General features: G+C 57.0%; 1 protein-coding gene across 1 annotated transcript in view; it reads left to right on the forward strand.

Moving 5' to 3' along the window:
• Positions 1-8,292: 8,292 nt before the first annotated feature.
• Positions 8,293-27,139, forward strand: part of NOL4L (nucleolar protein 4 like) — a 129,622-nt gene continuing 110,775 nt past the window's right edge. The window contains exon 1 of the mRNA XM_068524042.1: positions 8,293-8,682. Coding sequence (XP_068380143.1) covers positions 8,362-8,682 — 321 coding nt within the window. The 5' untranslated portion in view covers positions 8,293-8,361. The remainder of the gene's footprint in view (positions 8,683-27,139) is intronic.

A 27,139-nucleotide genomic window follows, 5' to 3' on the forward strand; every position in this document is an offset into this window, starting at 1 on the left:
GTAGTGAGTGGTTGACTTGAAGAGTTGACCAGCAAAAATAGTTACTTAATGGTTCACAAGGCCTCAAGGAGTATGACTTTGCTTCAAGCCCCTGGTAGTAAGTTAGTTAGTTGACAGCTATTAATGGGCCCTTTGGGAGATAAGAAGTGAATAAGACATGTCCCTATTGTTGAGGAGCTCCTTATCTGGGGAGAATAGATGATAATAAGCAAATTATGTGGTCATTGACCTGAACGAAATCAGCTGGGGAGCTTGAGGTGCCGGGGGTGGCAGGGAGAGACGTCTCACCCTGCCTGGGTGGTTCAAGGAAAATATGGCAGACAGGGTGACAGTCAAATGGGGTTTTGAAAGGTGAGTAGGAGCTCGCCAGAAAGAATATTGAGGGCAGGGGGTTTAGGGAAGTCCCAGTGAGGGGAACAGCATATATAAATTATAGTCACATAACGGGTGTGTTGTTCAGAGGAATGGAGAGCTCAGTGTGGCTGGCACAGAGAGGGATAGACCAGAACAGGACGGTGAAAGGCCTTGAATGCTAAGCTGAGGACTTTGACTTTATTCTGGGGAATGACAGAGGTCATAATTAAGAGAAGAGACCCTTTGGGTTAGGGTGGAGAAGAAGACATACAGACCAGGAGTCCAGTGAGGAGGTTGGTATAGCTGTCTGGGCCAGACCAGAGGAGGCCCAAACTGCATTGCACAGATGGTACATCTGACAAGGATCTTTGGGTTGCAAGAAATCCAGCACAAAGAGACCTAAGTGAAAATAAAAAGGGCCTCCAGGCATGACTGAATCAAGGGGCTCAAATAACGTTGTCAGAAATCTGGCCACCATCACAGTGGTCAAGGGGATGGGATGTTTTTGATGGCCAGGGTTCAGGTCTGTCCTGCTCCAGCTACACGCTCTAAAGGAGGGGAAGGGGCAGCTTCTCAAAGGCATTTCAGATTACCAGGAGAAGAATGTTGCTAGGCAGGTGAAAGCAACAGCCGACCACCGTGGATGGCGAGTGCTTGTGGCTTGTAGTGGAGGATGGGCCTTTGCTCAACCCAGGTCTCTGAGGCTGAGGCATATAAGCGAGGCTTGGTGTGGTCAGGGCAGGCTTCGTGGAGGAAACAGGTCTAGCAGTGAGGCCTGAGCGGTGGGTAGGATGCAGGAGTTGGGATCTGGGAGAACAGAGGTATGGAGGTGACAGCAAGCAGGATGTGTTTCAGAGCCAGTGAGCATGCCAGGCCCAGAGGGCTGGTGGAGGGAGTGGAGGCAGGTGAGGCTGCAATTAGACGTTAGAGGCCCTTGAATGCCAGTCCTCCTCTGGCCTAACTGGCCAGCCTCTTAGAATATACAGATCAGGGGGAAATGGTGGCTCCATCGCTCAGCAACAATCCCCACCCCGACCCCCCTGGGCTCCCCATGGCCCACGCAGGGAGGCCCAGAGCTGGCCAGGCATTCAAAGCCCCTGCATGCTCACTGCCTCCTACTGGGCCCCTCTGCTCTCCCAGGTGGGCCTGCGCACCACACACACACAAAACCCACCAGTCCCTTTTCCACCTTCAAACCTTTGCTCTGGCTCTTTCCCTGCCCTGAAATATACCTCCCTTTGGTATTTCCACACATCCTCTGAAAGGCAGTTAAAGGCCTTGGTCTCCAGGAAGATTCAGTGGAATGGGTCTCTGCTCACTTTGACCTTGCAGTGCTCCTTATTTAGGGTATTTACATGCCCCTTAGGCCAGCCAGCCTGATGGGGGCAGGGTGGCAGTAACATATGCGCGTGGGCTTTGGAGCCAGTCAGATCTGGGTTCAGACTGCCACTCACTAGCCATGTGACCTTGAGCACATCATCTGATGTCTCCTTGGTGACATTTTCTGACCTATAGAATATGAACAAGGCCTATTCATATGAGGCTTAAATGTGGTTATATGTACAAAGTTCCTGGCACACAGTAGGCCCGCATGCAGCTGTCACTATTTCTGTGGGTGTTCAAATGATGAATTATGTCTCTCTCACCCTCTATCAGCTCTGGTCAGGCAAGGAACTCACCTGGTTTTTTCCCAGTCCCCCAGTGCCTGGCACATAGTAGGGGATTTGTAAAGGCTGACCTATCAGTTTTCCTGGGCTGTGCAGACCCACTCTCCCCACCCGCTCCTCCTGGGTGAGGCTGGGGGTAGGCCCCAATGGCCCCACACCTGCTCCCTGAGGCTGACCCGGCAAGCTGCTAGGTGCCAGCATCCAGCATCAATAAATTACTGGCGAGTTCAGGTGACGGGACAGATCCAGTGTCAGCTGCCTCTGTGTCCTACAGGAAGGCTCAGGCCCTGGGTATCCCCCTCTGTGAGCCTCCCCAACTAAGGGCTCCATCAGAATAACAGAGTTGCCCACAGGGCACCTACTGTGTGCCAGGCCCCATCTGGGCATTTTGCACCGCATTGATGTCCCACAATGACGCTGCAAAGTAGATACTGGCTCCATTTTACAGATGAGGAAACTGAGGCTCAGTGAAGGGAAGTGACTTGCAGTAGACAAAATTAATAACAGAAAGAAAAGCCTCCTTCCTTTTCAATTCAACATAAATCTTTGTGGATATTATTGCAAACATTAGTTATAATGCATGTGCATGCAAACACACACACACACACACACACACACACACGGGTTTCTTCATTCACTCATTTATTCAACAAATAGGTATTGAACACCTACTATGTGCCAGGCTGTTCTCAGTGTTGGAGATACTACAGTCAACAAGACAAAATCCCCACCTTTTTGACACATTGCAGTGCATGAGATGAACAGAAACAAGAAACAAATAAATACACATTATAACAGAAGGTGGTGCTGAGTCTATGAAGATGAGTAAAGTAGAGCAGGGGATAGAGAGAGACACTGGGGATTATTTTTGAAAGGGTGGTCAAGGAGGGCTCAGCTGGGGCAGTGACATTTGAAGGAAATCCTTATCTCTTTACGCTTTAGTTTTTGGAAAGGGAGATGCTGGACTCCAGGGCTTCCTAAACTCTGCGGGAAGGTGGGTCGATGCTTCCCACTCGGGTGTGGTTCCACAGCCAGGGCCACTGTAGGTGTGGAGACATTTTTCTCCTTCCCCTTGTCTTCTCTCTGAGTGCCTCCATCCAGGGAACCCTTAGGGCAGGGTTTCTCAGAAGATGCTCATCTGAGCCCCCCTCATGTGTTCTCATGGCAGCTTTTTGTTTTCTAATTCTCAACACATTTGTCATGATCTTTTCAAAGTCAGCTGGTCCCTGAGTGTCATGAGGGCTGGGGCCAGGTCCATCTTGTTTATGGCTGTGATCCCGACACCAGGCACAGCATCTGACACACAGAGGCTACTCAAACAACCGTCGGAATGAATGGCAGATGGACATGGTGATAACTGGAGCTAACATTTATTGAGTGCTTATTCTCACAACAGCACTGTGAGTTAGGTATAATTATTATCCCCATTTTATCGGTTTTGAAAACTGAGGCTTAGAGAAATCAAGGCACCCATGGCAGGTCACTCAATGGCAGAGCCTTCTAAGGAGGAGCACATAAATGCTCACAAACTGATTGATTACGGGGGAGGCAGAGTAGTGTGGTGGGAAATGCTGTAGTTGTCAGTCTGAGATGCGCATTTTGAGAACCAACCCACTCATTCATTCCTTCATTCACTCATTTATTTAATAATTATTAAACCTCAGCCCGTGTGCTGGGCACTGGTGGGTACAGGTAACCAGGCAATCATGATACTGTGTGGTCAAAGCCAGGATGGGGAAAGCCCAGGGGTCTGTGAGCAGCCATGGAAGCCCCTGAACCACACTGTGTGAGGTGGACCTGAAGCAGCAGGTCACCGTGGCCGAGCAGACCGCAGGGGGAGATGCTTGCGGGGGTGGGGGGTGGGGTGGTGCGGGGAATGGCTGCATAGTTCTCGATGGAAGTGGCACAAGTGCCTGACAGTGGAAACCACCCTCCCCCCAGCTGCCCCAAGGCTCCGGGACCTCGCTGCTCCTCCCAGCCTTTGGTGGACAGGCCTCCGTGGGGGCCTGAGTCACTCTGCCCCACCCCAGGCCTGGAACTCTGCCCCACCCCAGGCTGGGTCGGGGCCACCTCACCTCCGAGTTGCAGGCATTCCCATTCATCTGGGCCCAGGGTCAGAGCTCAGTGATCTGGGCCAAACCAGGCAAAGGCCAGGTGCCCCGCTCTGCTGGTAGCCCTGAGCCTCTTCCCTTCTGTGGGACTCAGTTTACCCATTTGTAAAGGGCAGACTTTAGACTGTATGATTTCTACAGACCCTTTGTCACTTAACCTCCTGTGACCCAGTACATTACTGTCAGTATTGGAAGTGGACATGAGCCCTGGTGGTCTGGATTCCTTGTGGACATCTGGACTCCCAGCCTCCCCTGGACATCTGGATTAAGGGTAAAAAAAAATCCAGGGATCCAATAACCCACGATTAATGGAGCAGCCTACTTTGTCCTTTTGGCAGCTGTCTGGAATGAGAAGAAAGGAGGAGCAGTTTCCCCCGAGGACCATGATTGTCCATCCACTGCCCTGCTCTTGCCCACTAGCTGGGCATTGTGAGAAACTTACCTTCCACCTAGCGTGCTCTGGGGCAGGACCCTTGCTAAAGGATGCCATTGACACGAACAAGCCAGAGGTCCAGGGAACTGCTTCCGCAGAAGTGGAGATGGGTTGCAGCAGGCCATTCTCATCCTTGGCTCAGCCCCCTCCACTCTTTTCCTAGCACCCCTTGGGGCAAGAGGCTGAGATGTGCCTGGTGTAGAGTGAGCTGACACATGGGAGGAGAAACCAAGGCCCCTGACCTCCAAGCCCCTAGATCACAGACCCCTGGGCCACTCTAGCTGCCCTCCAGTCCTCTCTACTCCTCAATCTCTCCCCTGTTTAAAACTCACCAAAGGCCTCCCAGCACATCTAGACTGAAATCCAAGGTTTTTCCCATGGTCTCCTGCCCTCTAAGCCCTCCTCACTTACTTCACTCTAGCCACACTGGCCTCCTTCCAACTTCTGGAAAATACCAATCTCTTTCCCACCTCAGGGCCTTTACACATGCTGTTCCCTCTGCCTGGAATGCTCTTCCCTCAGAACATAGCATGGCTGGCTCCTTGTCACTTACATCACTGCTCAGATCTACCTTCTCAGAGGAGACTTTCCTGATCCCCCTAAGAACAGCAGTCCCTCTTGTCCCTTATTTGCTATCACAGCTCCCTATTTCCATCATGGCTCTTTCCCTAAGCTGTAATTATTGATAATTGGTTTGTTCAATGGCCCTCTTCCTTAGCCATCGGTAAGCTCTAAGAGGGCAAGGACCTTGGGGATCCCACGGCTATATTCCAAGCACCTAGTGTATAATGGCTGCTCAAGAAGTGTTTGTTGATGGAACGAAACACAAAAAGTATTAACAAAGTTCATCTTCCTCCTTGAATATTTTGCAGCTTCTATGGAGGTGAAAATGGCATATATTGGGCACCTGTTAAATATGCCAGCCTCTCTCACATACATTATTCTGCTGAACCTTTACAGTCTGTCCATTATACAGATGATGAAGTTGGGGTTCAGTGACCTGCCAGAGGTCACCCAGCAAAGGGTGGATTGATGGGTTCATTTAGCTGGGAAGCAGTCAACTGGGATCTCTGGGCATGAAGAATGCCATGGCAAATGGTAGTCAGGATTCAACCTCAAGTGTTTGACTCTATGCGAAGCCTACATTCTTTCTTTTTTTTTTTTTAACTTTTTATTTTCTATTGGAGTATAGCCGATTAACAATGTTGTGATAGTTTCAGGTGCACAGCAAAGGGACTCAGCCATACATATACATGTATCCATTCTCCCCCAAACTCCCCTCCCATCCAGGCTGCCACATAACATTGAGCAGAGTTCCCTGTGCTATACAGTAGGTCCTTGTCGAAGCCTACATTCTTTTTATCGTACTACACTTTCTGTCACACTAGAACTCAGCTCAAGATTAACAACAGATTTTTAGGTTCTGGAAGGCAGGCAAAGACCCAGATTTCATGGAGAGGTGGTCTTGCTTAGTGGTTATTGGTGTGTCTTGGAACTGGACAGAGACCCGGGCTCAAAGAGGGGGGGGCCCACCGCCTAGGCACCAGGGCACCCTTGCTGAAAGTAATCATTAGCATTGCTAGGCTAGAGCACCTTTGTTCTCAGGAAGAGTCAACTGTGGGGTTCTGTGTCAAGGGCTGTATTGGAAAAGTCAGGGAGTGGGCTTCTAAATCATGCAGAAGCCCCTCCTCCCCCACCCCCAGGGGAGGGGGCTGTATGGCCTTTGGGTAGTGCCTTGCCCTCTCTGAGCCCCAGGGGTCATCTCTGAAAAATGGGCATGGCAGCATGGAACCAAATAGAGCTCTTAGGAAGATAAAGAGGAAAAATGAGTGTGGAGTTGTTGGTATATATAAAGTAACATAGAAATGTAAATTATCTAAAAATAAATCTATGTGAAATGCAGAGAGAGGTTGGGACTTGGAAGACCTCTGGGGTTCTTTTGGCAGTTATTGGCACCTACTGTGTGCCAGGTGCTGTGCTAGGGCCTGGGGTATAGGGATGAGTCAGACACGAACCCTGAGCATCTGGAGCTCCCAGTCTACTGGGGGACGTAAGCCAGCCACATACAGTGCGGGTATCCCTCCCAGCGGGATGTCAGGGGGAGTCTTCATGTGTGATATGGTAGCAGGAGCCAGACAGACCTGAGCCAGAACCCTCCTCTCCTCCCTGCGTGACCTTGACCAGGTCAGGCCACCTCTCCAAGCCCCAGGCCTTCATCTGTAGAATGGGCCAGTCTCCTTTGCCGCTCAGAGTTGCCAGGACCTGGCACTCTGCAGGTACCAGGGTGGGGGACCTTGGGATGAGGGTAGCCAGTAGTTCCTGGGCAAAAAATGGTCCTGCACTGGGCAAAATCTGGGACTCAGGCGTGGGTGGTGACTTGCTTGCAGGAGTGGCCTGGGGACATTGAGGGTGGAAGAGAAGCAGCAGGAAGAGAAGCTCAGCAATTTCTCAAACCTGTTAAGCAAAGGAGGGCAGATATCCCGGGGAATTGGCCTGTGCCTTTATTTATGTTAGTAATCTCATTAAGGGGAAGGGGACTGGCTCTACCCAAGGTCAGTCCTGCCCAGGGAGGAGGGGGATGGCATATCCACCTGAGTTTACTCAGCCAGTGATTCTAGGCCAAGGTGCACCCAGGAAGGCAGGGTGTCTCGGGATGAATTTGTGGGTGTGTTGAGCGTTGCTCCAAGCCTTGGTGGGGCTGGCCTGAGTGAGGCCACCGGTCAATGTTGACGACTTCTCTGGGGCCTGGCGCTGTCCCAGAGCAGTGGCATTAGCAGAACCAAGACCGGCCAAACTTCGGGGAATTCGGGTGAGGCGAGAGGGGAGGAAGTTTGGGGGCCTCCGAAGGGCGGCGGTTTGGGGTTCCCCAGGGGAACACTGCTCCTCTGGCGCCGGGCTCGCACCGGAGAGGTCAGGCCAGTCGCCGAGAGGAAGGGAAGGGGCCCTGCCCTGTACCACCAGCGCCAGGCTAAAATCGGGCGGGGCCGCCCGGGGAGGCAGGGACGCCTGTGGCCGGGCGGGGTCTGCGCCCTACTCCCTGCGAGGCCGCCGGGTCCGGGCTGAGAGCGGCCTGCGAGGCTCGGGGCCAGGCCCGGCCAGAGGGAACTCGGTTCCTGGGCTGGGCACTGCGCGCCTGCGGCTCTTGACCTACCGGCGGCTGCGGGCGCGGCGGCCCCCGCGCCCCCAGGGGCCGGGCCAGGGCGGGGGCTGGGCCCCGCGGGCGGGCGCGGGAAGGGGGGCGGCGGCGAAGGTTGCGACGCTCTAACAGGTGGGATCCCGCGGCGTGGTGGAGGCGGGCGCGGGAGGAGGAGGAGGAGGAGGAAGAGCAGCGGCAGTGGGAGCCTGAGCAGGACCAGGATGAGCCGCGCGAGCTGACAGCCGCCGCCGCCGCCGCCCGCGCCCAGGCTCGGTCTCGCTCTCCGCGCCCGGGGCCGCTCCCCGCCTCCCGCCTCCCCCGGCCGCCCGCGGGGCGGCCCGCCCCCTCTGCACCTCCGGGCCCGGAGCTGCCTCCATCGCTCCTGCATCCCGGCCGGGGGGGAGGAGGAGGCGGAGCAGGAGGCGAGCCGGAGCCGCCGCCGCCAACGCCGCCGCCGCCGCCGCCGCCCGAGCAGGACAGAGCGCGCCGCAGCCCCGCGCGTCCGGCCGCCGCCCGTGCCCATCAAGCAGCCGCGCCGGAGCTACACCGCGGGACAGCCCGGGCCGCGGCGCACCCCGGCTCGGCCCAGCCCAGCCCAGTCCCGGCACCGGGCGGCCCGGCGGCCGGCCCGCCCCCGAGGGCGCCGGGCGCGCCGGGAGGATGCCGAAACCGACGCTGCTGCTGCGCGGGGGCTGGGAGCGCGAGCGCAGCCCCGGGGACTCGGAGCTGGGCCGCCAGTTCCGGGACTGGTGCCTGCGCACCTACGGCGACTCGGCCAAAACCAAGACGGTGACACGCAGCAAATACCAGCGGATCGCCGAGGTCCTGCAGGGCGGCGGCGGGACCGGCGCGGGCAGCGGCCCGGCAGCCGGCGAGAAAGGCAAGTTCCAGTTCTGGGTGCGCTCCAAGGGCTTCCGCCTGGGCAGCGGCCGGGAACCCAAGATGGGCCAAGTGGTGTATGTGCCGGTCAAGACGGGCTCGGTGAGTGCGCGCGCGGCGGCCGCGGGCCGGTCCTGCCGCTGGGCTCGGGGCGGGCGGGGGCGGGGTGGGGGTGTGGATGTGTGTCCGAACGTGTGTCCCTGAGGTTTTCCCTGGGTCTGGCCCGCCCGAGGCGCACGCGTCCCTGCTCACCCGCCAGCCCCAGCCAGCCCGGGCAGCGCTCCGGGTTCGGGGCGTCCCTGCCCCCCTCTGCGCTGCTGCCCGGGCCGTGCCGGGCGGGCTGTCCCGGGCTGCTCACCCCAGCATGTTCCGTTCTCCCGTCCCCTCCCCCCGCCAGCAGGCGGCTGCTCAGAAGCCCGAGCCTCCCCCCGCCCGCCCCGGGGCTGCCTGTCCCGGGCGCCTCGCGCTCCCGCCCCCGGGCCGGCTGGGCGGTGTGGTGTGTGTGTGTGTGTGTGCGTGTGTGTGTGGAGGGTGGTGCCGCGAGGGCGGGGGGGCAGGGGCAGCCACGGGACGGGGAGTCAGCTCGGCTTCCCAGCGCCAGGGGAGGGGGCCCGCCCGGGCACTGTCTACCCGACCCCACCCGGGGCTGGCCCGGGGAGGGGCAGCCCGAGCCGCAGCCTGGCGCAGGAGCAGCCTCCCGCGGGTGGGTGGGGCGCCCCCTCCGCCCCCCGGGCCCCTCGCTCCCCCCTCTCTGGGACGGGGGCGGCCTGACCTATCCATCCCCTCCCCTCCCCCGTCCCCGGGGCCGGCCCGGTCCGGGCGGGGTGGCGTGGGGGAGGGGACGGGGAACCGCAGCCGCCGACAGGGAGGAGGCGGGCGGCCGGGCGGGGGCGTCCCCTCCGGCCCGGGGCGCCCTGGAGAGGGCGTGCGGCGTGGGCCCCGCGGCTCCCCCGCCGGGACCTCATTGTTCTGCAGCGGGTGGGGGCTGGGGGGGCGGCTGCTCCCGGGGTGCTGCTGAGCTTTGAACTTTCCGTCGCGGAGACCCTCCATTAGTGCGTTCAGCCCCTGGCCCGGCCGGGCCAGGCCAGCCTCCCTCCCTGCCCCCCTCGCTCCCTCCCCGGCCTCGCCCGGCCCGAGCGAGCGAGCGGGGCCGCCCCGCGCCGGCCTCCCTCCCTCCCTCGCTCCCCCGCTCCCCGCTCCGTGCTCCTCCCCCGTCCGGCCCGCTCGCCCGCCCCGCGCTCAGCCCAGTCGCCGGCCGGAGCGGGCTCTTCACACACAATTGATTCGGTCGTTACGAAAAGTGCACTTGTCCCCTCCCCCTCCCCCTCCGGCAGCCGCCCGGGCCCGGCCCGCGGGGTGAGGGGGCCGCGAGGGAGGGAGGCGGGAGCCGGGGAGCGGATCCGGAGGCGCCTCCCCCCTCGCCCAGGGGACGGGGCTGCAGGCCGCGGGGAGTGGGGAGCCGTGAGCGCAGAGGGCGGGCGGCCCATCTGCGAGGAGCGCTGATAACCGCGCCGCTGCCGCTGCGGCCGCCAGCGGCCCATCTGCGCCGCTGCCGCCTCCGGCCGGACACAGAGCAGGGGGCCGGGCCGAGGGGCGCGCTGGGGCCGGATTCCCCGGGGGAAGGCTGGGGTAGTGTCCCACCCTGAGCGAGTCGGGGACCTTCCAGCCTAAATCAATGCTCTCCGCCAAACGCGGGGAGTCTGGGTCATTGTCCCCCCTCCCCCGATCAAGTCAGGGACCCCTCCCCGAGCCCAGATTGGTGCCCACTCTCCCACACGGGGAGTAGGGGTCATTGCTTCTCCCCAGCCTAGGTCAGCCCTCCCCACTCTGCCAGTTGCTAACCCGTCTCGGTTCTCCTCCATCTTGGGCTAGTGCCCCCAGCCTAAGTGTGCTTTTTCGAGGTCAGTGACCCCCCAGATGGTTGGCTGGGTCCACACCCCCTACCCTGGGTCATTGCCCTCAGCCATCCAGGCTTCCCAGGTCAGTTAGTGCCCCTCACCCCCATCCCATTCTGGTTATCCCTCCCCAGGGAGCTGGGAGTCTTGGCTCAACCTCCTTCTTGCCTGAGGCAGGAGCCCCCACTCCACCCACTCCTGGAGTTGGGAGGGCAGGTGACCCTCAGACAGGGCAGCTAGCTCACCGGTTCTCTGAGCTGGTCCACCTCTCCCCTAGGGAGTGGGCATCATGGGGCCGTCAGTCCCCCTACCCCTTTAGCCACAGAGCTGTCAAGGCGGAGCAAGTGCACACACACCCACCCAGGCCACATGCAGAAATTGGGTGCTAGGCCTGGGCCCCAGGTCCTGCCAGCCTTCGGATCCTCCATGAGGCCCACGCCGACCCGCTTTGCCTGGCAACAGGGGCCTTGAAAGACTCCACCCTGGCTCCCAGACCAATAATAAGCCCTCCCAAGGGACCACCTGCCTGGGAGGCAGAGAAAGGGAACCCAGGCCTCCCTGCCCAGGCTGCCAGGGGGACGGCAAACACAACAGCCGTGCCCTCCTGCGACAGCCCGCCCCTCAAGCTACCCACGCCCACCTGGCTGGCCTGCTGGTCCCCAGGGAGCCCGTTAGTTACCTGCACTCGCCCAGTCAACCGGAGCCAGCCGCAGGAGATGCCCTTAGTCCTGCCACCCCCAGCTCCAAGCACCTTCCTGGGGCTCAGTTATTATTTTTACATTTCCATTTTCCTTTTCACTGATCTAAGAGGAACAAATCCTGCTGGGAATTCTGGGGCAGCCATGGACTCTTCCTGGGAGGAGCTGAATGGGACCTTCTTTGAAAGGTGCAAAGGACATTCCCTACCTTCACTGGCTTTTACACACACACACAGAGTAAAGTTATCATTGCCTCTGGTGGCAGTTGGGAGATATCCTATAGTTTTGTCCTGGATGGGTTTTTGTGAAGGTCATTGGGCCACAGACCTTTGTCTGAGACATTTGTTTGGCATCCACAGGCCTTGTGGGGGCACTGGGGCATTGGAGTGGGTTGGACTCAGAGCCTGCTCCCTGGGCACCCAGCTGCTGGGGGTGGGGGTGGGCATAGCTCAGGATCTGATCAAGAAGCCCATGGAGGCTCCAAGGGAGGGCAGGCAGGCAGGCAGAGCAATTTCGGCCAAGAGGGGGTATGGGAGTTGTGTCATGCAGCCGCAGAACAAGGGCCCCCTGCGCCCCTGCGTGGGCTCAGGTCCCCAGGGTGGCCATGGTATGTCATCTCCCTTCCATGTTGCTCTCTGGCTGCCCCCTGCGTGGGCCCCCTTTTCTCTTCCCACAGCCATATGTGGTGCTGCGGTTGGGGCCCTTCCGAGTCCCGGCCGTGGAGGGTCGATGATCTGACACCACTTGTCCCGTCCCATCTGGCCCTGAGCTTTTCTGGGTGTGTGTGACAAAGGCTTAATCTGTCCGGACGGGCCCAGGGCGGAGAGCAGGGCGCGGGGAATTACACTCTGCGGGGCCTCCTGCAGCTGGGGCCCGCTTGGGGGGCGGGGTGGGGCGGGGCGGGGGTCGAGCAGAAGCCAGGGCATGGGGGGGGAGAGGCAAGTTGGTCTTCGGTTTGCAGGTTGTCACAGGAAATAGATGTGGAGGCGGAGGGCTGAGGGTAGGAGGGCGGAGTCCTCCACCGGGCAGCACGGGGCGCTCCTGGGGACAAGATCTTTCTGTGACAAGAGCCAGCCGGGCCTCCTGACTGGGCAAAGCCTGGTTAGGATTTATTATTTCTTGCGTTTGGCCTGTTCCGACCTCTGTGGCTGCCAAGCCTGGAGGCGGGGGCCGGGTGGGAAGCAAACCCTTTGCCAGCGAGACCCTCCGATTCCATTCCAGCCTCAGCCCAAAAGTGAACCAACCCCTTTCCTTTTCCTCTGGTCTCTCGGAACAAGGCTGTCCCGGCGCCTGCAAGGGCCACAGGTTATGTCTGGGGTGGGGCCCCGGGCCATCTGTCAACTCCCAGGACCAGGGAGCCCTCAGGGTCCTTGGAGATAGATGTTCTCAGCCCAACTCTACCATCTTCCGGATGGGAAAACTGAGGCCCTGAGAGAGGAAGTTTCCGTTGGTGGGGAGCTAGGCCTGGAACGCAGATCTCTGCGCTCCACTGAGGCTTCTCTGTGGGCCCATCACATGCCAGGAATCCCCCCATTAGAGCCCCGTCCCCCGAGGGGGAAACGCCAGATTGCCAAACTCCACTCTCAGCACCGGGCTTTTGCGAGCCAGACCCCAGGTGTTCCGCTGGCCAAATTGACTAATGGTGGTCTTTTCCCAGTTTGCAGACAGTGTTCATTTAGTGGAGAGCATTTTCACAGTCTTCAGCCTTTCTCCCCAGAGCTTTTGTGTAAACCTTTGGCACCTGCGGCCGCTGGTCTGGGCAGGAAATGGCCTCTGACTTAGCACAACATAATATATGCTGTGACCTTCGGTTGAATACCTCAGTATTTCCTACTTTTCTCTAAATTGTCACCATAGTGACCCTTTCTGAGTCACCTACCGTGTGCCTGTCCCTGTGCGTCAGGTTCTCACAGTGGCCCAGAGGTCACTGCTGCTGTCACTGCCATCCTTCAGATGAGTAAACTGAGGCTTAGGGAGGTTTAGAACTTCCCTAAGGCCTCACCGCTGACAGGGCACGCTGAGCTTGGGTGCCGTCTGTACACCCCTCTACTCTGACCCTCTCTGGATGTCTTACAGCCTGATCTGCTTCATAGGGCTTTTCGTGACAAGCTTTCAGTCCATTACACCCTAATCTGAATTAGTGTAGAAGAATCCTCTAGTCAAGATGTCTGTAATCACAGGCTGGTGCTTGAGGCAGGACTGGCTCAGTGTATGGTGTCTGGGACTTGCCTGGGGCGCGCAAGGGTGGGTATGGAGTGAGGAGAAGGGAGGAGGCCTATCTTGTCCTGGGTCCTGGGGGCTTTCAGGGGGAAGGTTGGCAATGACATGGGCCCTGTTTGGATTTCTCATGAATGGCAGAAGTGGGCTAATTTGTTAATTAAGCCTCAGTGATTTGGGTGAATGTGGTCTTGGAGTCTCGTGGGGGGGCGGGGCGCTGCAGTTCGGAGCCTGGGTGATTGCTGGTGGATCAGGCTCTGCCTTCCCGGGGCCACTCCTCCGGATCCTGGGTCACTTTCTGCTGGTGGTGGGGGCAGCATGCCCCGCTCGTCCTTGGGCGAGGCCTGGCATGAACATTCTCTCCTTCGCTACAGGCTGCCTTCCCATCCCTGAGCGTCTGGGAGTCAGGAGGCCCAGTTGGGACCCTAAAAACCCTGCTGGGAGGATGGGGGGTGGGGGCCTGTGGCTGGGGCTGCCCAGGGACAAAGGTCAACGGTCCAACCCAGCCTCAGGCAAACCTGGGCTTCTCCGAGCCAGCTCTTAGCTTAGAGGTTGTGGGACTGATTGAGTACCATGCACATGCACGTGCACTCCTGGGCTAGAGCATGTGTGTGCATGTGGGTGTGCATGCAGGAGTGTGGCTGTGTGGGCCTGAGTGTGCCTGTGCTTGTCCATGTGCAGGCTGGGGATGCTTGTGTGCCCGGGGCAGTGTGTGTGTGTGTGTGTGTGTGTGTGTGTGTGTACAGGTGGAGGGGGACTGCATGCTTGTGATTGTGTGTGGTTGTGAGCGGCTGTGTTGGCAGATGTGCAAGCACCTGGGGTGTGGGCATTGGCAGACCACGAGTGTGACTGCATGTGCATGCCACATGTTCAGGATCCTATTGAAAAACATCCTGTCCTTTGGCAGTGAGGAGCTGACGGGGTGTCCTTCATTATAACCAAGTCAGCCGGAGCTGCTGGTCTGGCCCCTTGCTGCTCCTGGGGTCTCAGCAGCTGCTGAAGCATAGTGTGAGGGAGGGAGTGGACACAAGAGGTGGTGCCATGTCCCTGTCCCCATGATTGTGGCCAAAGCACCTCCTTGTTTCCAGCAGCCTTCCTCCTCCTTCCCCCCTACTCTCTGCTCCACAAGGGCAGCAGGTAAAACTTGTGACCTTTGCCATGGTGGCACTTACCAAGCCCAAAGCTAAGCCCCATGGGGGGGCAGGGTGGGAGAGAGGCTTCTGAACTTGAAGCGAGGGGGCCAGGACCGATCCTAACGCACCCACTTCCTTGCCATGTGACCTCGGGCAAATAGCTTGCTTGACCTCTCCAAGTCTCAGTTTACTCATCTGGAAAATGGGCTCCAAAGCCCCACTTCCAAGAGGCTTGGCAAACTGGAAGAGGCTCTGTTATCATTTCAGGAGGTCACTCTGCCAACCTCTGTCAAAGCCAGGCCTGGGCCCTAGGCCCCAAAACAGGAGAAGAAGCCAAAGGCAGCTGGGAGAGGGCCCACCAAGGCGGGTGGCTTGTTAGAACAAGGACTTCTGAGTCCACTTTCTGCCCCTGGCCCACCCTGACATAGAGAAGAGGTGAAGGGCTTGGGGTGTCAAGCCACAGGGTCCTGGATACAAATCCCAGCTCTGCCCTTCCACCCGTTTGGCCTTAGGATTATCAGCTCCATTTCACAGATGAGAAAACTATCTTCCTTCTAAGACTGGTATAAAGATGAATGCATTAATGCATATAGAGCCTTAAGAATGGAGCAAGTCTTACAAAATGTTAGTTGCTATGTGATCTCACTGAGCCTCAGTTTCCTCATCTGGATTATGGGGATGGAAATGAAATGTCATGGATATTAAGTGGGATAATGGAAATAAAGCCCCCAGCCAAATCCCTGGCATGTAGTTGGTGGGAAGCAACTATTGGTTCCCTAGAGATTGTGTCTGGGTTATTTCTGTGTCTCCAGTGCCACTGGGGGCCTGGTTAATGTTGTACTGAATTACACAGAACACCAGCGAAGTCTTGGTGAGGGCCATAGGTGTGGCATGAGCCGCCAGGGCTGGGAACTTGAAGACTCAGGGTCCCTCTCTGCCCTGGCTGGCTCCTGCCCTGCTCTGAGCCTCAGTTTCCCTAGTCATTGCACAGCGAAGCCTCCTGTGGCCCCTCCTGCCTTTGAATCCCTTCCTGGCGCTGGGGTTGCCCAATCCCAGAACTCAAGGAGGGGTGCTGGAGAGGTGAGAGTGGGGGCTTTACCCAGGCCTGGAGGCACTCGCCAGGTGGGAAGGTAGAAGGGTGAGCTGCCCAGAGGCTTCTCACCACCTGACGCCCCCAACACACCCCTGCCCCAGTCCCTGGCCGGGAGCCTGAGCTCCGGGCTCTGGGCTCTTCCAGAGAACACAGTGAAGCTGGTGTAATGACTGCCCCCCCTGGGGCAGGGGTCTGAGCATATCTCTCATGTTCTCAAGCCCCTGCCATGTGCCAGACACTCCATTTCATTTAATCTCCCCCGGATTCTGTGAGGTAGATGAGAACTTGGCATCAGAGAGGCCAGGGAACCTCCCCGAGCACCACAGTGAGCAAGTGGCAGGGCCTGGGTTCCGTGGCTCTTTGACCCTCTCAGCCCCGGGGCACGGAGGTAGGGGCCCACAGGTGCCCTGGCTCTCCCCACCTCCCCACCCCAGGCTCACGGTGGCCCCTCATCTGAGGACACCCTACAAAAGCTTCCCAGAGCTCGAGGTAGCCCTCTTACCTGTCCGGACCCAGCCTGGTGGGAGACAGATGCCACCCCTCCCCGTCGCCCACACCTTCACCCTCTCACCTCAACTGCAGCTCCAGGCCCAGCCTGGCCTGGGCAGGCTGCAGGGGGCGGGGAGAGAGAGCACTTGTCCTCTCCCCACAAGGTCAGCGACTCCCGCAGCGTCCAGTCCTACCGGCCACCCTGGTACTCCGGGTTCCTCAGCCTCAGATGGAGGGACTAAGGCCAAATGCGAAGGAGGGAGCTCCAGGTCCCACAGAGCACCAGGGCTGAGGGTGAGCCCATCTGGTTCCAAAGCCGGGGGTCATTCATTCATTCATTCATTCGCTTACTCACTCGCTTGTTTGCTCCTTTCACCACCCTCCGCATCACAGCGGCTCCGTCCTTCCCTGGCTCAGGCCACACCTGGGCATCATTTTGGACTCTTTTCTCTTACCACCCCTCCCTCCCCATCCAACCATTTGCAAATTCTGTTGGTTCTACCTTCAAACTACAACTCAAATTTTACCTTCTCACCACCTCCACTGCCTCCAGCCTCGTCCAAGCCTGGAGATGCGTCAGCCTCCCCACTGGGCTCCCTGTGTCCACGCTGCCCCCCTGTAATCCCCTGTGGCTCACACAACCAGCAAATCAGCAAAAGCAAAAAGCAAATCAGATTCTCTCCCTCCCCTGCTCAGAACCCTCTAAGATTCCCGTCTCACTCAAAGCAAGAGCCAGAGTCTTTCCTGAAGCCGACAGACCCTGCATGATCTGGCCCAGCTGCCTGCTGCCCTCACCACCCTCCACCCTCCCCTTGCTCATTCAGTGTCAGCCATACTGGCCTCCTTGCTATTCTAAAAACTACCAAACACGATCCTGCCCCAGGGCCCTTGCACTGACTGTTTCCCCAGCCTGGAACACTCTTCCCCCCAGATCTCTACATGGCTGCTCCCCTCCTCCTTCAGATCTTTGCTCACATGTCACCTCCTCAGAGAAGCCCTCCCTGATCACCCAGCCAGGACCACCTTAGGTTCCTTGGACCCTCTCTCTTTCTACTTAATTTTCTCTATAGCCCTTACCACCCTCTGACATTGTGTATGTATTTTACTAGTTTATATATTTAGTATCTTTCTCCCCACAAGGCTATGATCTCTGCCAGGGTAGACCAGCCTGCTTGGTCCACTGCTCTATCCCTAGGGCCCAGAATAGCCCCTGCTCCTAAGGGACTCCCCACTGTGGGGGCAGCAAATGCTTTAGAGCAGGAGTCTGAGAGTCGCCCTTGCCTTCTGCACTCAGAGGGCCTCAGGAGCCCCAAGGCCCAGACCCATCCTCCTGCCTGAGGGCGCCCAAGGAGTCCTCAGGGAGGCGACATTTGAGCTGGACCTTGAGCGCCAAAACAAATTGTTCAGCAAGAACAGAACACGGGGAAGCTCACTCCAGGGGGTGGGAATGTGAGCAAGGGCTAGGGGTGGGACAGGTTTTGGGGGGTCAGTGTAGGCTGTGTATGATGGTGACCGGGGCCACCTTCCTGGAGAAGCGGGTTCTACAGAGCATTTCAGATGCGGTGGGGGGTGGGTGAATGGTCAGATCAGCTTGAGAACCACTTGGGGATCCTGAGGGGGATGAGCTGGTGAAATCACTTGGGGCCAAATGGAAGAGAAGGATCTGGAAAGCCACTCAGAGGAGCTGGTGCGTCAGAATCAAGGAGAGCTGGGAGTTCGCAGGAGGGTTTTTAAGTAGAGGGGAGAGAAGGTTAGATTCATGTTTTAGAAGGAGTCTCGGAATGCGAGATGTGGCAAGAGAGAGATGTGTTACAGAGAAGGAAAAACAGGAGGCCGGGAAATAGGCGCGGAGAGAGAAGGCCGGCCTGGGGCGAAGAGGAGGGGCTGGTTCCTTCGTAGGACGAGAGGTTGAGTGTCCAGTGTCCGGGGCTGGATGACATGGGGAGGGGAGAGGGGGGCAAGGGAAGCTTGATGGTTGATAGTCACAGTTGACCCAGTATCCTTGGGTGGAAAGAGAGGCGTTTAGGAAGCCAGGAACGCAGGCAGACACACACATCTGGGGTGATGGCCCAGGGGCAGGGTCCAGTGGGCGGAACCCAAGAGCTGTCCCCAAGGCTGGTAGCACGTGGCAGTGAGAGGCCATGGAGGAGACCTGGTGACTCAGGTCTCAGTGGGGCCAGCTCAGGAGCCATCATGTTCGTGGGGCCCCCTTCCCAGCTTGGAACCCTCCCCGCCCCTGCTGGGACCTGATGCAGGCTCCTGGGAGGCCTGTGCTTGGTGGATGACTCATCGCTTTCTCGGCATCCCCAGGCTGAGGAAATGTTCAAGGAGACATGGGGCCCTTCCTTTGGCAGGCCAGGCCCTGACTGGATGCTGGCGGGTTGAGAAAAACACACTCGGCCTCAGGCCTTGTCTGAGAGCATCCTGAGTGCGTGTCTCCAAGAGCCCCTGGCTTCCACAATCGCACACATCCTCAACTGCCCTGGGAGGCTATCATGACCCCATTCTACAGGTCAGCGAACCAAGGCACAGCCTCTGCTGGGCACCCAGCTAGGTCACCACTTGGTACTTCAGTTTCTTCATCTTTAAAATGGGCCTGATGATTGTCCCTCCCCTATAGGGTTGTTGGGAAAAACTGAAGGAGGAAATCATGTGATGCTCAAGTAGTGGGATTGTCATTTTCATGAGGATGTGGAGAGGGGTCCGCCCAGGCAACAGGAGCTCTCTACTGGGTAGAGCAGCCATAGGGAAGGCCAGAGGGTAACATAGCCAACAACAGACCTGCATTTGGATCCCAGCTCTGCCACCAGCTCCTGGTTCTGGGCAAATGGCTTGCCTGCTCTGATCCCCTGACCACTTGTATATGAGCGGGTGATGACCCACACCCTGGGGGGTAGTGGGGAAGATGACATAACACCAAGCCTGACAGACAGGCCACCAAGTAGGGGCTGTCGCTCCATCTCAGGGTTCCTCAGCGGATTCCCCCCACCCCAGTGTGAAGATCCCCAAACCAGACAGCTGTTAACCTCCCAAGTGTGCTTCAAGCCCGAACCAAGAGGCAGAGGGGAGGGGAGGCAGCTCAGAGAGTTCAGGCTAGGAAACTCCCTGGGCAATGGGGTCTCTCTGGGAGATCTGGGGGCTGGGACAGGAGCAGAGCGAGGGGCAAAGGATTTTGTGTTGAATGTAAGGCCCCTATAGGTCAGCAGAGGAGTACAGAGTGTGGAGGTAGGGGCTGGGTCCAGGCTCTGCCATTTACTGCTGTGCAGTCTTGGGCAGGTCACTTCCCCTCTCTGAGCCTCAGTTTCCTCATCAGTAAAATGGGGTGATAATAGCTGTGGCTCACTTATATCCTCCTTCTATACTGTGTTCTATAGTATGTATATACACTATACTGTATACTATATTTTATAATCTAGAAGCATCTGTACAAGGCGTGGCCATAACAAAGCCCTCAATAAAAGGGAGCTATAATTAGGATTATGATTGTGAGCCAACCAATAACCCGCGAATCTGTGACAAGGCCATTCAAGCCGTGCGGCTGAGTTGGGCTTTGGAGCTCAGACTGGCCCCAGGTTTGCGTTGAGCTGTGACTCACTAGCTGGATGACCTTGAAACAAGTTGCTCTCTGAACCTCAGTTTCCTCCTCTGTAAAATTGGCCCAGTAGTATTCCCCATCTCACAGGGTTGCTGTGGGGAGGTGAAGAGAGACTCCATGTCAAGTGCTCAGCACAGGAAGCAGGAGCTTTTCTGTACTTGCCCCTGTGATGTGGCCAGTGGCAATTAGAGCTAGGGATTGGGGTCTGGGGCAGGGCCAGTGGACGCTGGAGCAGAGAGGTACAGAAGAGGGAGAGGACAGAGGCAGAAAGGAATATGCAGGGAACTGGAGGGGAGGACTTCTAGGAGGAGCGCTGGTCAGCTGGGTCTGCCCCGAGGATTAACAAACCCCCCACCCCCAGATCTGGATGAGAGAAGGCTTTGATGGAAGCCAGAGGGCAGAGGGAAGGTGCTGAGCCAAAGCAGGTGGGAAGGAGAGACCAGAAGTCTTGCTGGTCCAGTCAGCAGTTGGCTGTCAGGGAATGAGGGCGAGAGGGGCCGTGGGCTTCCCCGAGTCCAGGCTGCCTATTATGGGACTAAGAGTGGGTGTGCTCCCCAGGGTAGAGAACCCTGGGTTCAAATCCTGTCTTATCAATCAGCTGTGCAACTTGGACGCATCTCAGCCTCTCTGAGCCTCCATTTCCACATCTGTAAAATGGGGATAGTGATATCAACTACCTTTTAGGGTTGTTGTGGTGATCATTTGAGATACATTCTCAGTCAGTGCCTGCTGCTGAGCACAAACAATGACAGTCATGACACAGCTAGTATTTGTTGAGTGCTTGCGAAATGCCAGGCGCTCTGCTAAACACGTTATGCACATGCCTCCTTGTGCTTGTCCAAACATGGCTACCATTATGATCCTCATCTTTTTTTAAAAAAAATTAATTAACTAATTTATTTATTTTTGGCTGGGTTGGGTCTTCGTTGCTGTGCACGGGCTTTCTCTAGTTACGGCGAGAGGGGGGCTACTCTTTGTTGTGGTGCGCGGGCTTCTCACTGAGGTGGCTTCTCTTATTGCGGAGCATGGGCTCTAGGTGCACGGGCTTCAGTAGTTGTGGCTTGCGGGCTCTAGAGCACAGACTCAGTAGTTGTGGTGCACGGGCTTAGTTGCTCCGCGGCATATGGGATCTTCCCGGACCAGGAATCGAACACCTGTCCCCTGCATTGGCAGGTGGATTCTTTTTTTTTTTATATAAATTTATTTTATTTTTATTTATTTATTATTTTTGGCTGTGTTGGGTCTTCGTTGCTGTGCGCGGGCTTTCTCTAGTTGCAGTGAGCCGGGGCTACTCTTCATTGCGGTGTGCGGGCTTCTCAATGCGGTGGCTTCTCTTGTTGCGCAGCATGGGCTCTAGAGCGCACGGGCTTCAGTAGATGTGGCGCATGAGCTCAGTAGTTGTGGCTCCTGGGCTCTAGAACGCAGGCTCGGTAGTTGTGGCACACAGACTTAGTTGCTCCGTGGCATGTGGGATCTTCCCGGATTAGGGCTCGAACCCATGTCCCCTGCATTGGCAGGTGGATTCTTAACCACTGCGCCACCAGGGAAGCCCCTGGCAGGCGGATTTTTAACCACTTCGCCACCAGGGAAGTCCCATGATCCTTATCTTGCTGATGAGGATGTTGAGGCTCAGAGAGGTTAAGTAACATGCCTGAGGCCACACAGCTGGTAAGAGGCAGAGCAGGGACTTGAGCCCATGCGGTGGAGAAGTGTCATGTCCTTTACTCCCTAAATCACCCATCCTCTTTGACAGTAAGATGAGGATCATGGGGTCCCCTGTGGTATTACACGGGCTTGGACAGTGGCTCTTCCCAGGATGGGGAGGCAGGCGTGAGTCTGTCTGGCAGAGTGTGCGGACTCTGGAACACACTGCTTAGGCGCAAATGGGATCTACTGGTAGAGTTGACCCTCGGGGGTCACCGAGGGATTCTGTGGTTTGGGGAGGGCCAGGCTGCGGCATGGAACCCCACGGCCAGCCAGCCAGCCAGCCAGCCGGCCGGCCGGCCGGCCGGCCAGCCAGCCAGCGTGCTGCACCCAGCTCAGGCTGGGGAGCTTTGTGCCCACCAGCATGACATAAGGCGTGGCTCAACGACCAGGTCACAGGCAGCTGCCAGCAGCCCTGAGAGGGTGTGGGTGGCCAGTGCCTGGCCTGGGCGGCACCCACGGAGGCTGGGGAGGAACTCAGGAGGGCTCTTACGAGGAGGTAAGCCATGAAACAGCAGAGGAGGGGATAGGCCTCCCAGGATGGGGAAGGGGCGCTGTGGGCAAAGGAGCACAAGAGAAGTTTGTTTTTAAGGTAATACACACACCTGACTTAACGAAACAACCACCAAACAGCAGCCTCCAAACAGCGAGAAGTGCCCAGCCCACCCCTCCACCTAGTTCCCCTGCCCAGAGGGGTCCAGCCCCTTATGTGTCTTCCCTGATATACTTGGCTCTGGAGCTGGCCTACCTGGGTTTGAATCCTGAACCTGCCATATACTCGCTGTGTGACTTGGGCAAGTTACTCCACCTCTCTGTGCCTCGGTTTCTACATCTAAAAAGTGGGGGTGATAGGTCATAGGAACTGCTTCTCTGGACTGTTGTGAGGACCAGGCTCCTAAAGCCTAGCAGAGGGCAGGGCCCATGGCTGTGTGCTCCGGGAGCACGGGCTGTCTCTGCTGCTGTTGCTGTTACTATTACCGCTGTGATTACTGTTGTGCAAGTGTAGTTACGCACACTGGGTGTGCAGTTTAAATGCCCAGCTCCCCTGGCAGGTCCTGAAGGTCAGTTTTCATCGCTTCTGCCCATTTAGGAAGAGGCAGAGGTGAGAGGTCAGCCCAGAGGTCATCCCAATGGTCCTGCATATTGAGACAAGCCTCTGATGTGGAGGGACTTTACGTCGTCGGCTGGACCCCCGGAACTAGCCACCAACCCATGCAGGGCTTGTGGTTCAGGGACTCCATCTCCTGCCCCTGTGCTGGAGACATGAGGTGGCGGCGGGGACAGGAAGGAGGAAGGGGCTGTGGAGAGAGCCCTGGGCCAGGCTCCAGAAGATGGGGATTCTGCCACTTCTCACCCCTAAGGTTCTTGAAAAAGTTCCCAGCTCCAAGCCTTGGTTTCCTTATCAGGAAGGTGGTACCAGGCTGCGGTGAGGAGCCAGGGCAACGCCTCAGATGTGATGGACCATTGGGCTGTTGATAAGAACACCACCTTCAGGTTTCTGCCCGCAGGGGATTTACAAGTGAGTTGATGGTGTCATTGATAAGATCCCAATTTGGGAGGTATTAAAGTGCTGCTGAGTAGCTGAGTGACCTTGGGGAAATTAATTAACTCTTTGGGCCTCAGTTTCCTCCTCTGTAAAATGGGCATAGCAATAGAACCTGCTCTGTGGGGTTGTTGGTAAGAAACGGAGGCAGGGGTCTGGCTCACAGTAAGACTCTGTGATTGGCAGAGCCTTGCAGTTATTTTAAGGAACTCAGACAAAGGTGAGAAACCACCAGCAAACAATACAGGGGTGCAGGCAATCCATTCATTCACCTATTCAATCAGCAAACTTTGATTGGGACCTGCTGTGTACCAGGTCCTGTTCATTCATTCCACAAAGATTTACTGAGCACCTACTATGTGTCAGGAGTGGTGAATAGGACAGATTTGATCTCTGCCCTCCCAGAGCTGGGAGTTCCAGGTACCTCCACTAGCTGCTGGCCAGGGGGCACCTAGGGCCTGACGTGTCATCCAGCTGGTTGGCTCAGGCAGCTGGGCCTCTGTCCCCATTGTGGTGGACTTGCTGAGCTCAAGGGGGCCACTTCTGCCTGGTGTCCCCAAGCTAGCCCTGCTGCCCCCACGTCTGGCTCCTCTGACTCCCCCTTTCCCAGAGAAGTAGAACTCGGGGGGGTGGGGGAGTGTGCAGGGCCTTTTTCTTCAGCCCCTCCCACCCCAGTTCTTGTCACCCCCTCCCCAGCAACAACACTCATTGTCTTTCCTATTTTCTCCTCTTTACACAGCGGCCAAAGCGCAGTATTAAAAAGGTAAACCTGACCCTGCTCCTTCTCTGCTCAAACCCTTCTGTGGGTCCCAATCACTGTCTGAGCAAAAGCCACCAAGACCCACAAGCCCCAGCTCTGCCCCTCTCCACCTTCTGGGCTTCTGCTCACTGCCCTTCGGCCACACTAGCCTCCAGGCTGTCCCCCAGCCCTCACTGGGCCCTGCTGACATGTCACCTCCTCAGTGAGGCCCTCCCTGACTGCTTTTCCAAAACGCCCTTTATTCCACATCACTCTCAAGCCCCTTGCTCCAACTATGAAGCGCTTATCAATAACTGACTAATGCTGTATTTTGTGTCTGTTCCTCTGGGCTCCATGAGGACAGGGGTATGTGCTCTCTTGCTCCCTGCTGCATTCCCTGGTGCATTCATTCACCGATTTGCTGAGCACACTTTGATTGGCACCTGCCGTGTACCAGGTCCTGTTCATTCATTCCACAAAGATTTACTGAGCACCTACTATGTACCGGGAGTGGCGAATAGGACAGACTTGATCTCTGCAGGTCCCAGGGACCCCCTGCTAGCACCTGGTGCATGGTATTCACTCAGAAAATATTTGTTAAATGAATGCCTCTAACCTTTTCATTCTCCTCTTTGTGCCTCAGTTTCCTCCTCTGCAAAATGGGGGACCAGGGCTGTTATGGGGCCTACATGAGGGCTGGTTTGCCGGCCAGGATCCCATCAAGGGCTGTCTGACCCACCCAACAAGCAGGCTTCTCCAGTCCTAGGGCTGAGAGAGCCAGAGGAAGGCTGGCAGGGTCAGCAGGTGGTCAGGGAAGGCTCCAAGCCCCCCATGGAGGCGTCTGGACTTGCCCTGGCCATGTTGGGAAGCCTAGGTGGGGCAGGGACACAGCTGTGGGAAGAGGGGAAGAGAAGCTGGCCTGAAAGGAGGTCTGGGGCTGAGGAGATGTGGCTGGGTGGTCCCTTAATGGGGCCCCAGAATGCCAGCTCTCAGGTGGTGGGAGTGACTGAGTATTACAGAGCAGGGGAACATGGGGAGGGAGGCTTTTAGGGAATCGAGTCTGGTGCAATGTGAGCAGAGACTGGAGTCTGAGGCCCAGGGAAGCTCTGGGTTCTAGGGCACAACAGCCCAAATGGGAGCAGAAGCTACAGAAATGAGGTGGAGGGGGCTGGTGGGGGCTGGAGGAATGGATCCAACAGTCTCCTCCTTGTATTAGCTGCTTTGTTCTCCATAAAAGCCTCTTCATCATTCATTTATCCATTCACTCATTTACTCATTGACAACTTAGAGAGAACCTCCTGGGGTGCAGTGGTGAGCCTCACAGATGTGGCTCTTGCCCTGGCAGAGCTCAGGATGCACTGTGGGAGACAGATGCTACAGGACATGGTGATAGCAGTGGTGGTTGTGAGGATGATGACGGTGATGGTGGTGGTGGTGGTGGTAGTGATGGTGGTGGTAGCGGTGGTGAGGATGGTTGTGGTGATGGTGATGGTGGTGGTACTGGTGATGGTGGTGACGATGGTGGTGACGATGCTGGTGGTGATAACGGTGACAGTGATGGTGAGGTGGGTGGTGTGTCAGCTACCATTTATTGAGTGCTCACTGGATGCTGGGCTGCTCTAAATGCTTCCTGTGTGTTTGCGCTCTGGGCTCCTGCAACCACCCCGTGAGGCACTGAGATCTTACTCAGCTTGCCTGAGGCCCCCTGTGAACCAAGGGCGGCACCGGATGTGAACCCAGGCAGGCAGGCTGACCAGCAGCTGCTCCTAGCCATGGCCACCTGCCACTTCCAGCAGGCAGCTCCCCCTCACTGTGATCACTGTCAGGTCCCTTTCTTGCCTCCTGAACCCAGCACCTAGCACGGGGCCCAGTGCTAGGGAGAGCGCATGAGTTGGACTTGCCTGAACGAGGTTGGAGGTCAGGCTTTGCCCCAACAAGCTTGGGCAAATGATGCCCTGGCTCCTCTGCCCTCAGCACCTCATTTGTGAAAGGGAAGAACCTCCAGGGAGGCCACCAGAAGGTCAAGGAACCCCAGCCCTCACTGGAGCAGTTGATGTTTCCAGGGGGAGACCCCATTCCCTAATCAGGAGGCAAGAGAGAAAGACTCAGTTCGGAGTCTGCCTCCAGGTGTGGGATGGGGAGGGGCACGCGGGGAGCCAGGGGCCCCTGGATGGATGAACACTCTGTACACACACACCCACTTGTTGCTTCCCCTGTGCAGGCCCCAGGAGAGGGGCTGTTCTTCTCCCACCCGCTGCTGACTCCCCTGCCTCTGGGACCCAGGCTCCTACACCCCCAGTTCTAGCAAACCCAAGTAATCCCATGACAGTGAAGAGAGAGGACAGAAGGTGGGTGCTGGGAGCAGAAGGGCTGGACACAGATGCTGCCTCTGCGCTCCCTGTGTAGCCTAGGGCCCACCGCTGTCCCTCTCTGGGCCTCAGTTTTATCCATTTGTTCAAATATATACAGAGCAGGTGCTCTGTGCCAGGCACTGTGCCAGGCTCTGGAGACACAAATGAAAAACTCTGCCCTCGGAGAGCTGACATTCTAGTGGAGACTGACACTACGTAATAAACAAGGAAAGCTCCCAGCTTATCACATGCTGGCAAATGCTTTGGAGAAAAATCAAGCAGAGTGGGGTTAATCGGAGGTGCTGGAGTGGGAGATAATGGAATTTTAATCAGAGCGTCAGAGAGGGCCTCGCTGGGAAGGTGACATTTTGAGCAAAGCCCTGAAGGAGGTGCAGGAGCAAGTTAGGCAGGTATCTGATGGAAAAGCATTCCAGGTAGAGGGAACAGTAAGTGCAAAGGCCGTGAGGCAGGAGTATGTCTGGAGGATTTGAGGAAGAGTGAGGAGGCCAGTGTCCACAGCTCCCCCCACCCCCTGTATTTAGGAATCAAAAGACCACATTTTACCTCTCAGGACCTTAGGCCACAGGACACAATTATTTCTGAGCCCCTGTAGCCCATCCTGGGGAGCGCTGGTGATGCCAGCCTCCTGGATGGGGCTGGGGCAGGGGCCTTGCTGCCTGTTTCTTCAACCCAAAGGGTGAATTTTAAGGCCTGTGAGGGCTTAGAAAGGAGAACGCTATGCTCCTCGTCGCTCCACATGACTGACAATCAGACGGCCCTGGGTTCAAATCCTGGGTCCGCTGCTTTGCGGCTATGTGACCTTAGGCAAATCCTTCTCTGCGCCTCAGTGTCTTCATCTGCAGAATGAGGCTACAGTGTCTGTCTGTCAGGGTTGATGGGATGGGACTTGCAGGAAACACACCTGGAAGCACGTGTATAAGTGCCCAGCCTTGGGCCTTCCTGGAGGAGGTGCTCAATATATGTTTAAAGCCAGACCTAACATTTATATGATTTCAAACTGTTTTCACAGCTGTTGGGAATTTGTCGTATTACTTTAGTCTTCTAAGAATTCCATGAGGAAAAGGGGGCAGGAAATAATAGC

This window comes from Eschrichtius robustus, chromosome 16 (assembly GCF_028021215.1).
Source record: "Eschrichtius robustus isolate mEscRob2 chromosome 16, mEscRob2.pri, whole genome shotgun sequence".
Taxonomy (NCBI): Eukaryota; Metazoa; Chordata; class Mammalia; order Artiodactyla; family Eschrichtiidae; genus Eschrichtius; species Eschrichtius robustus.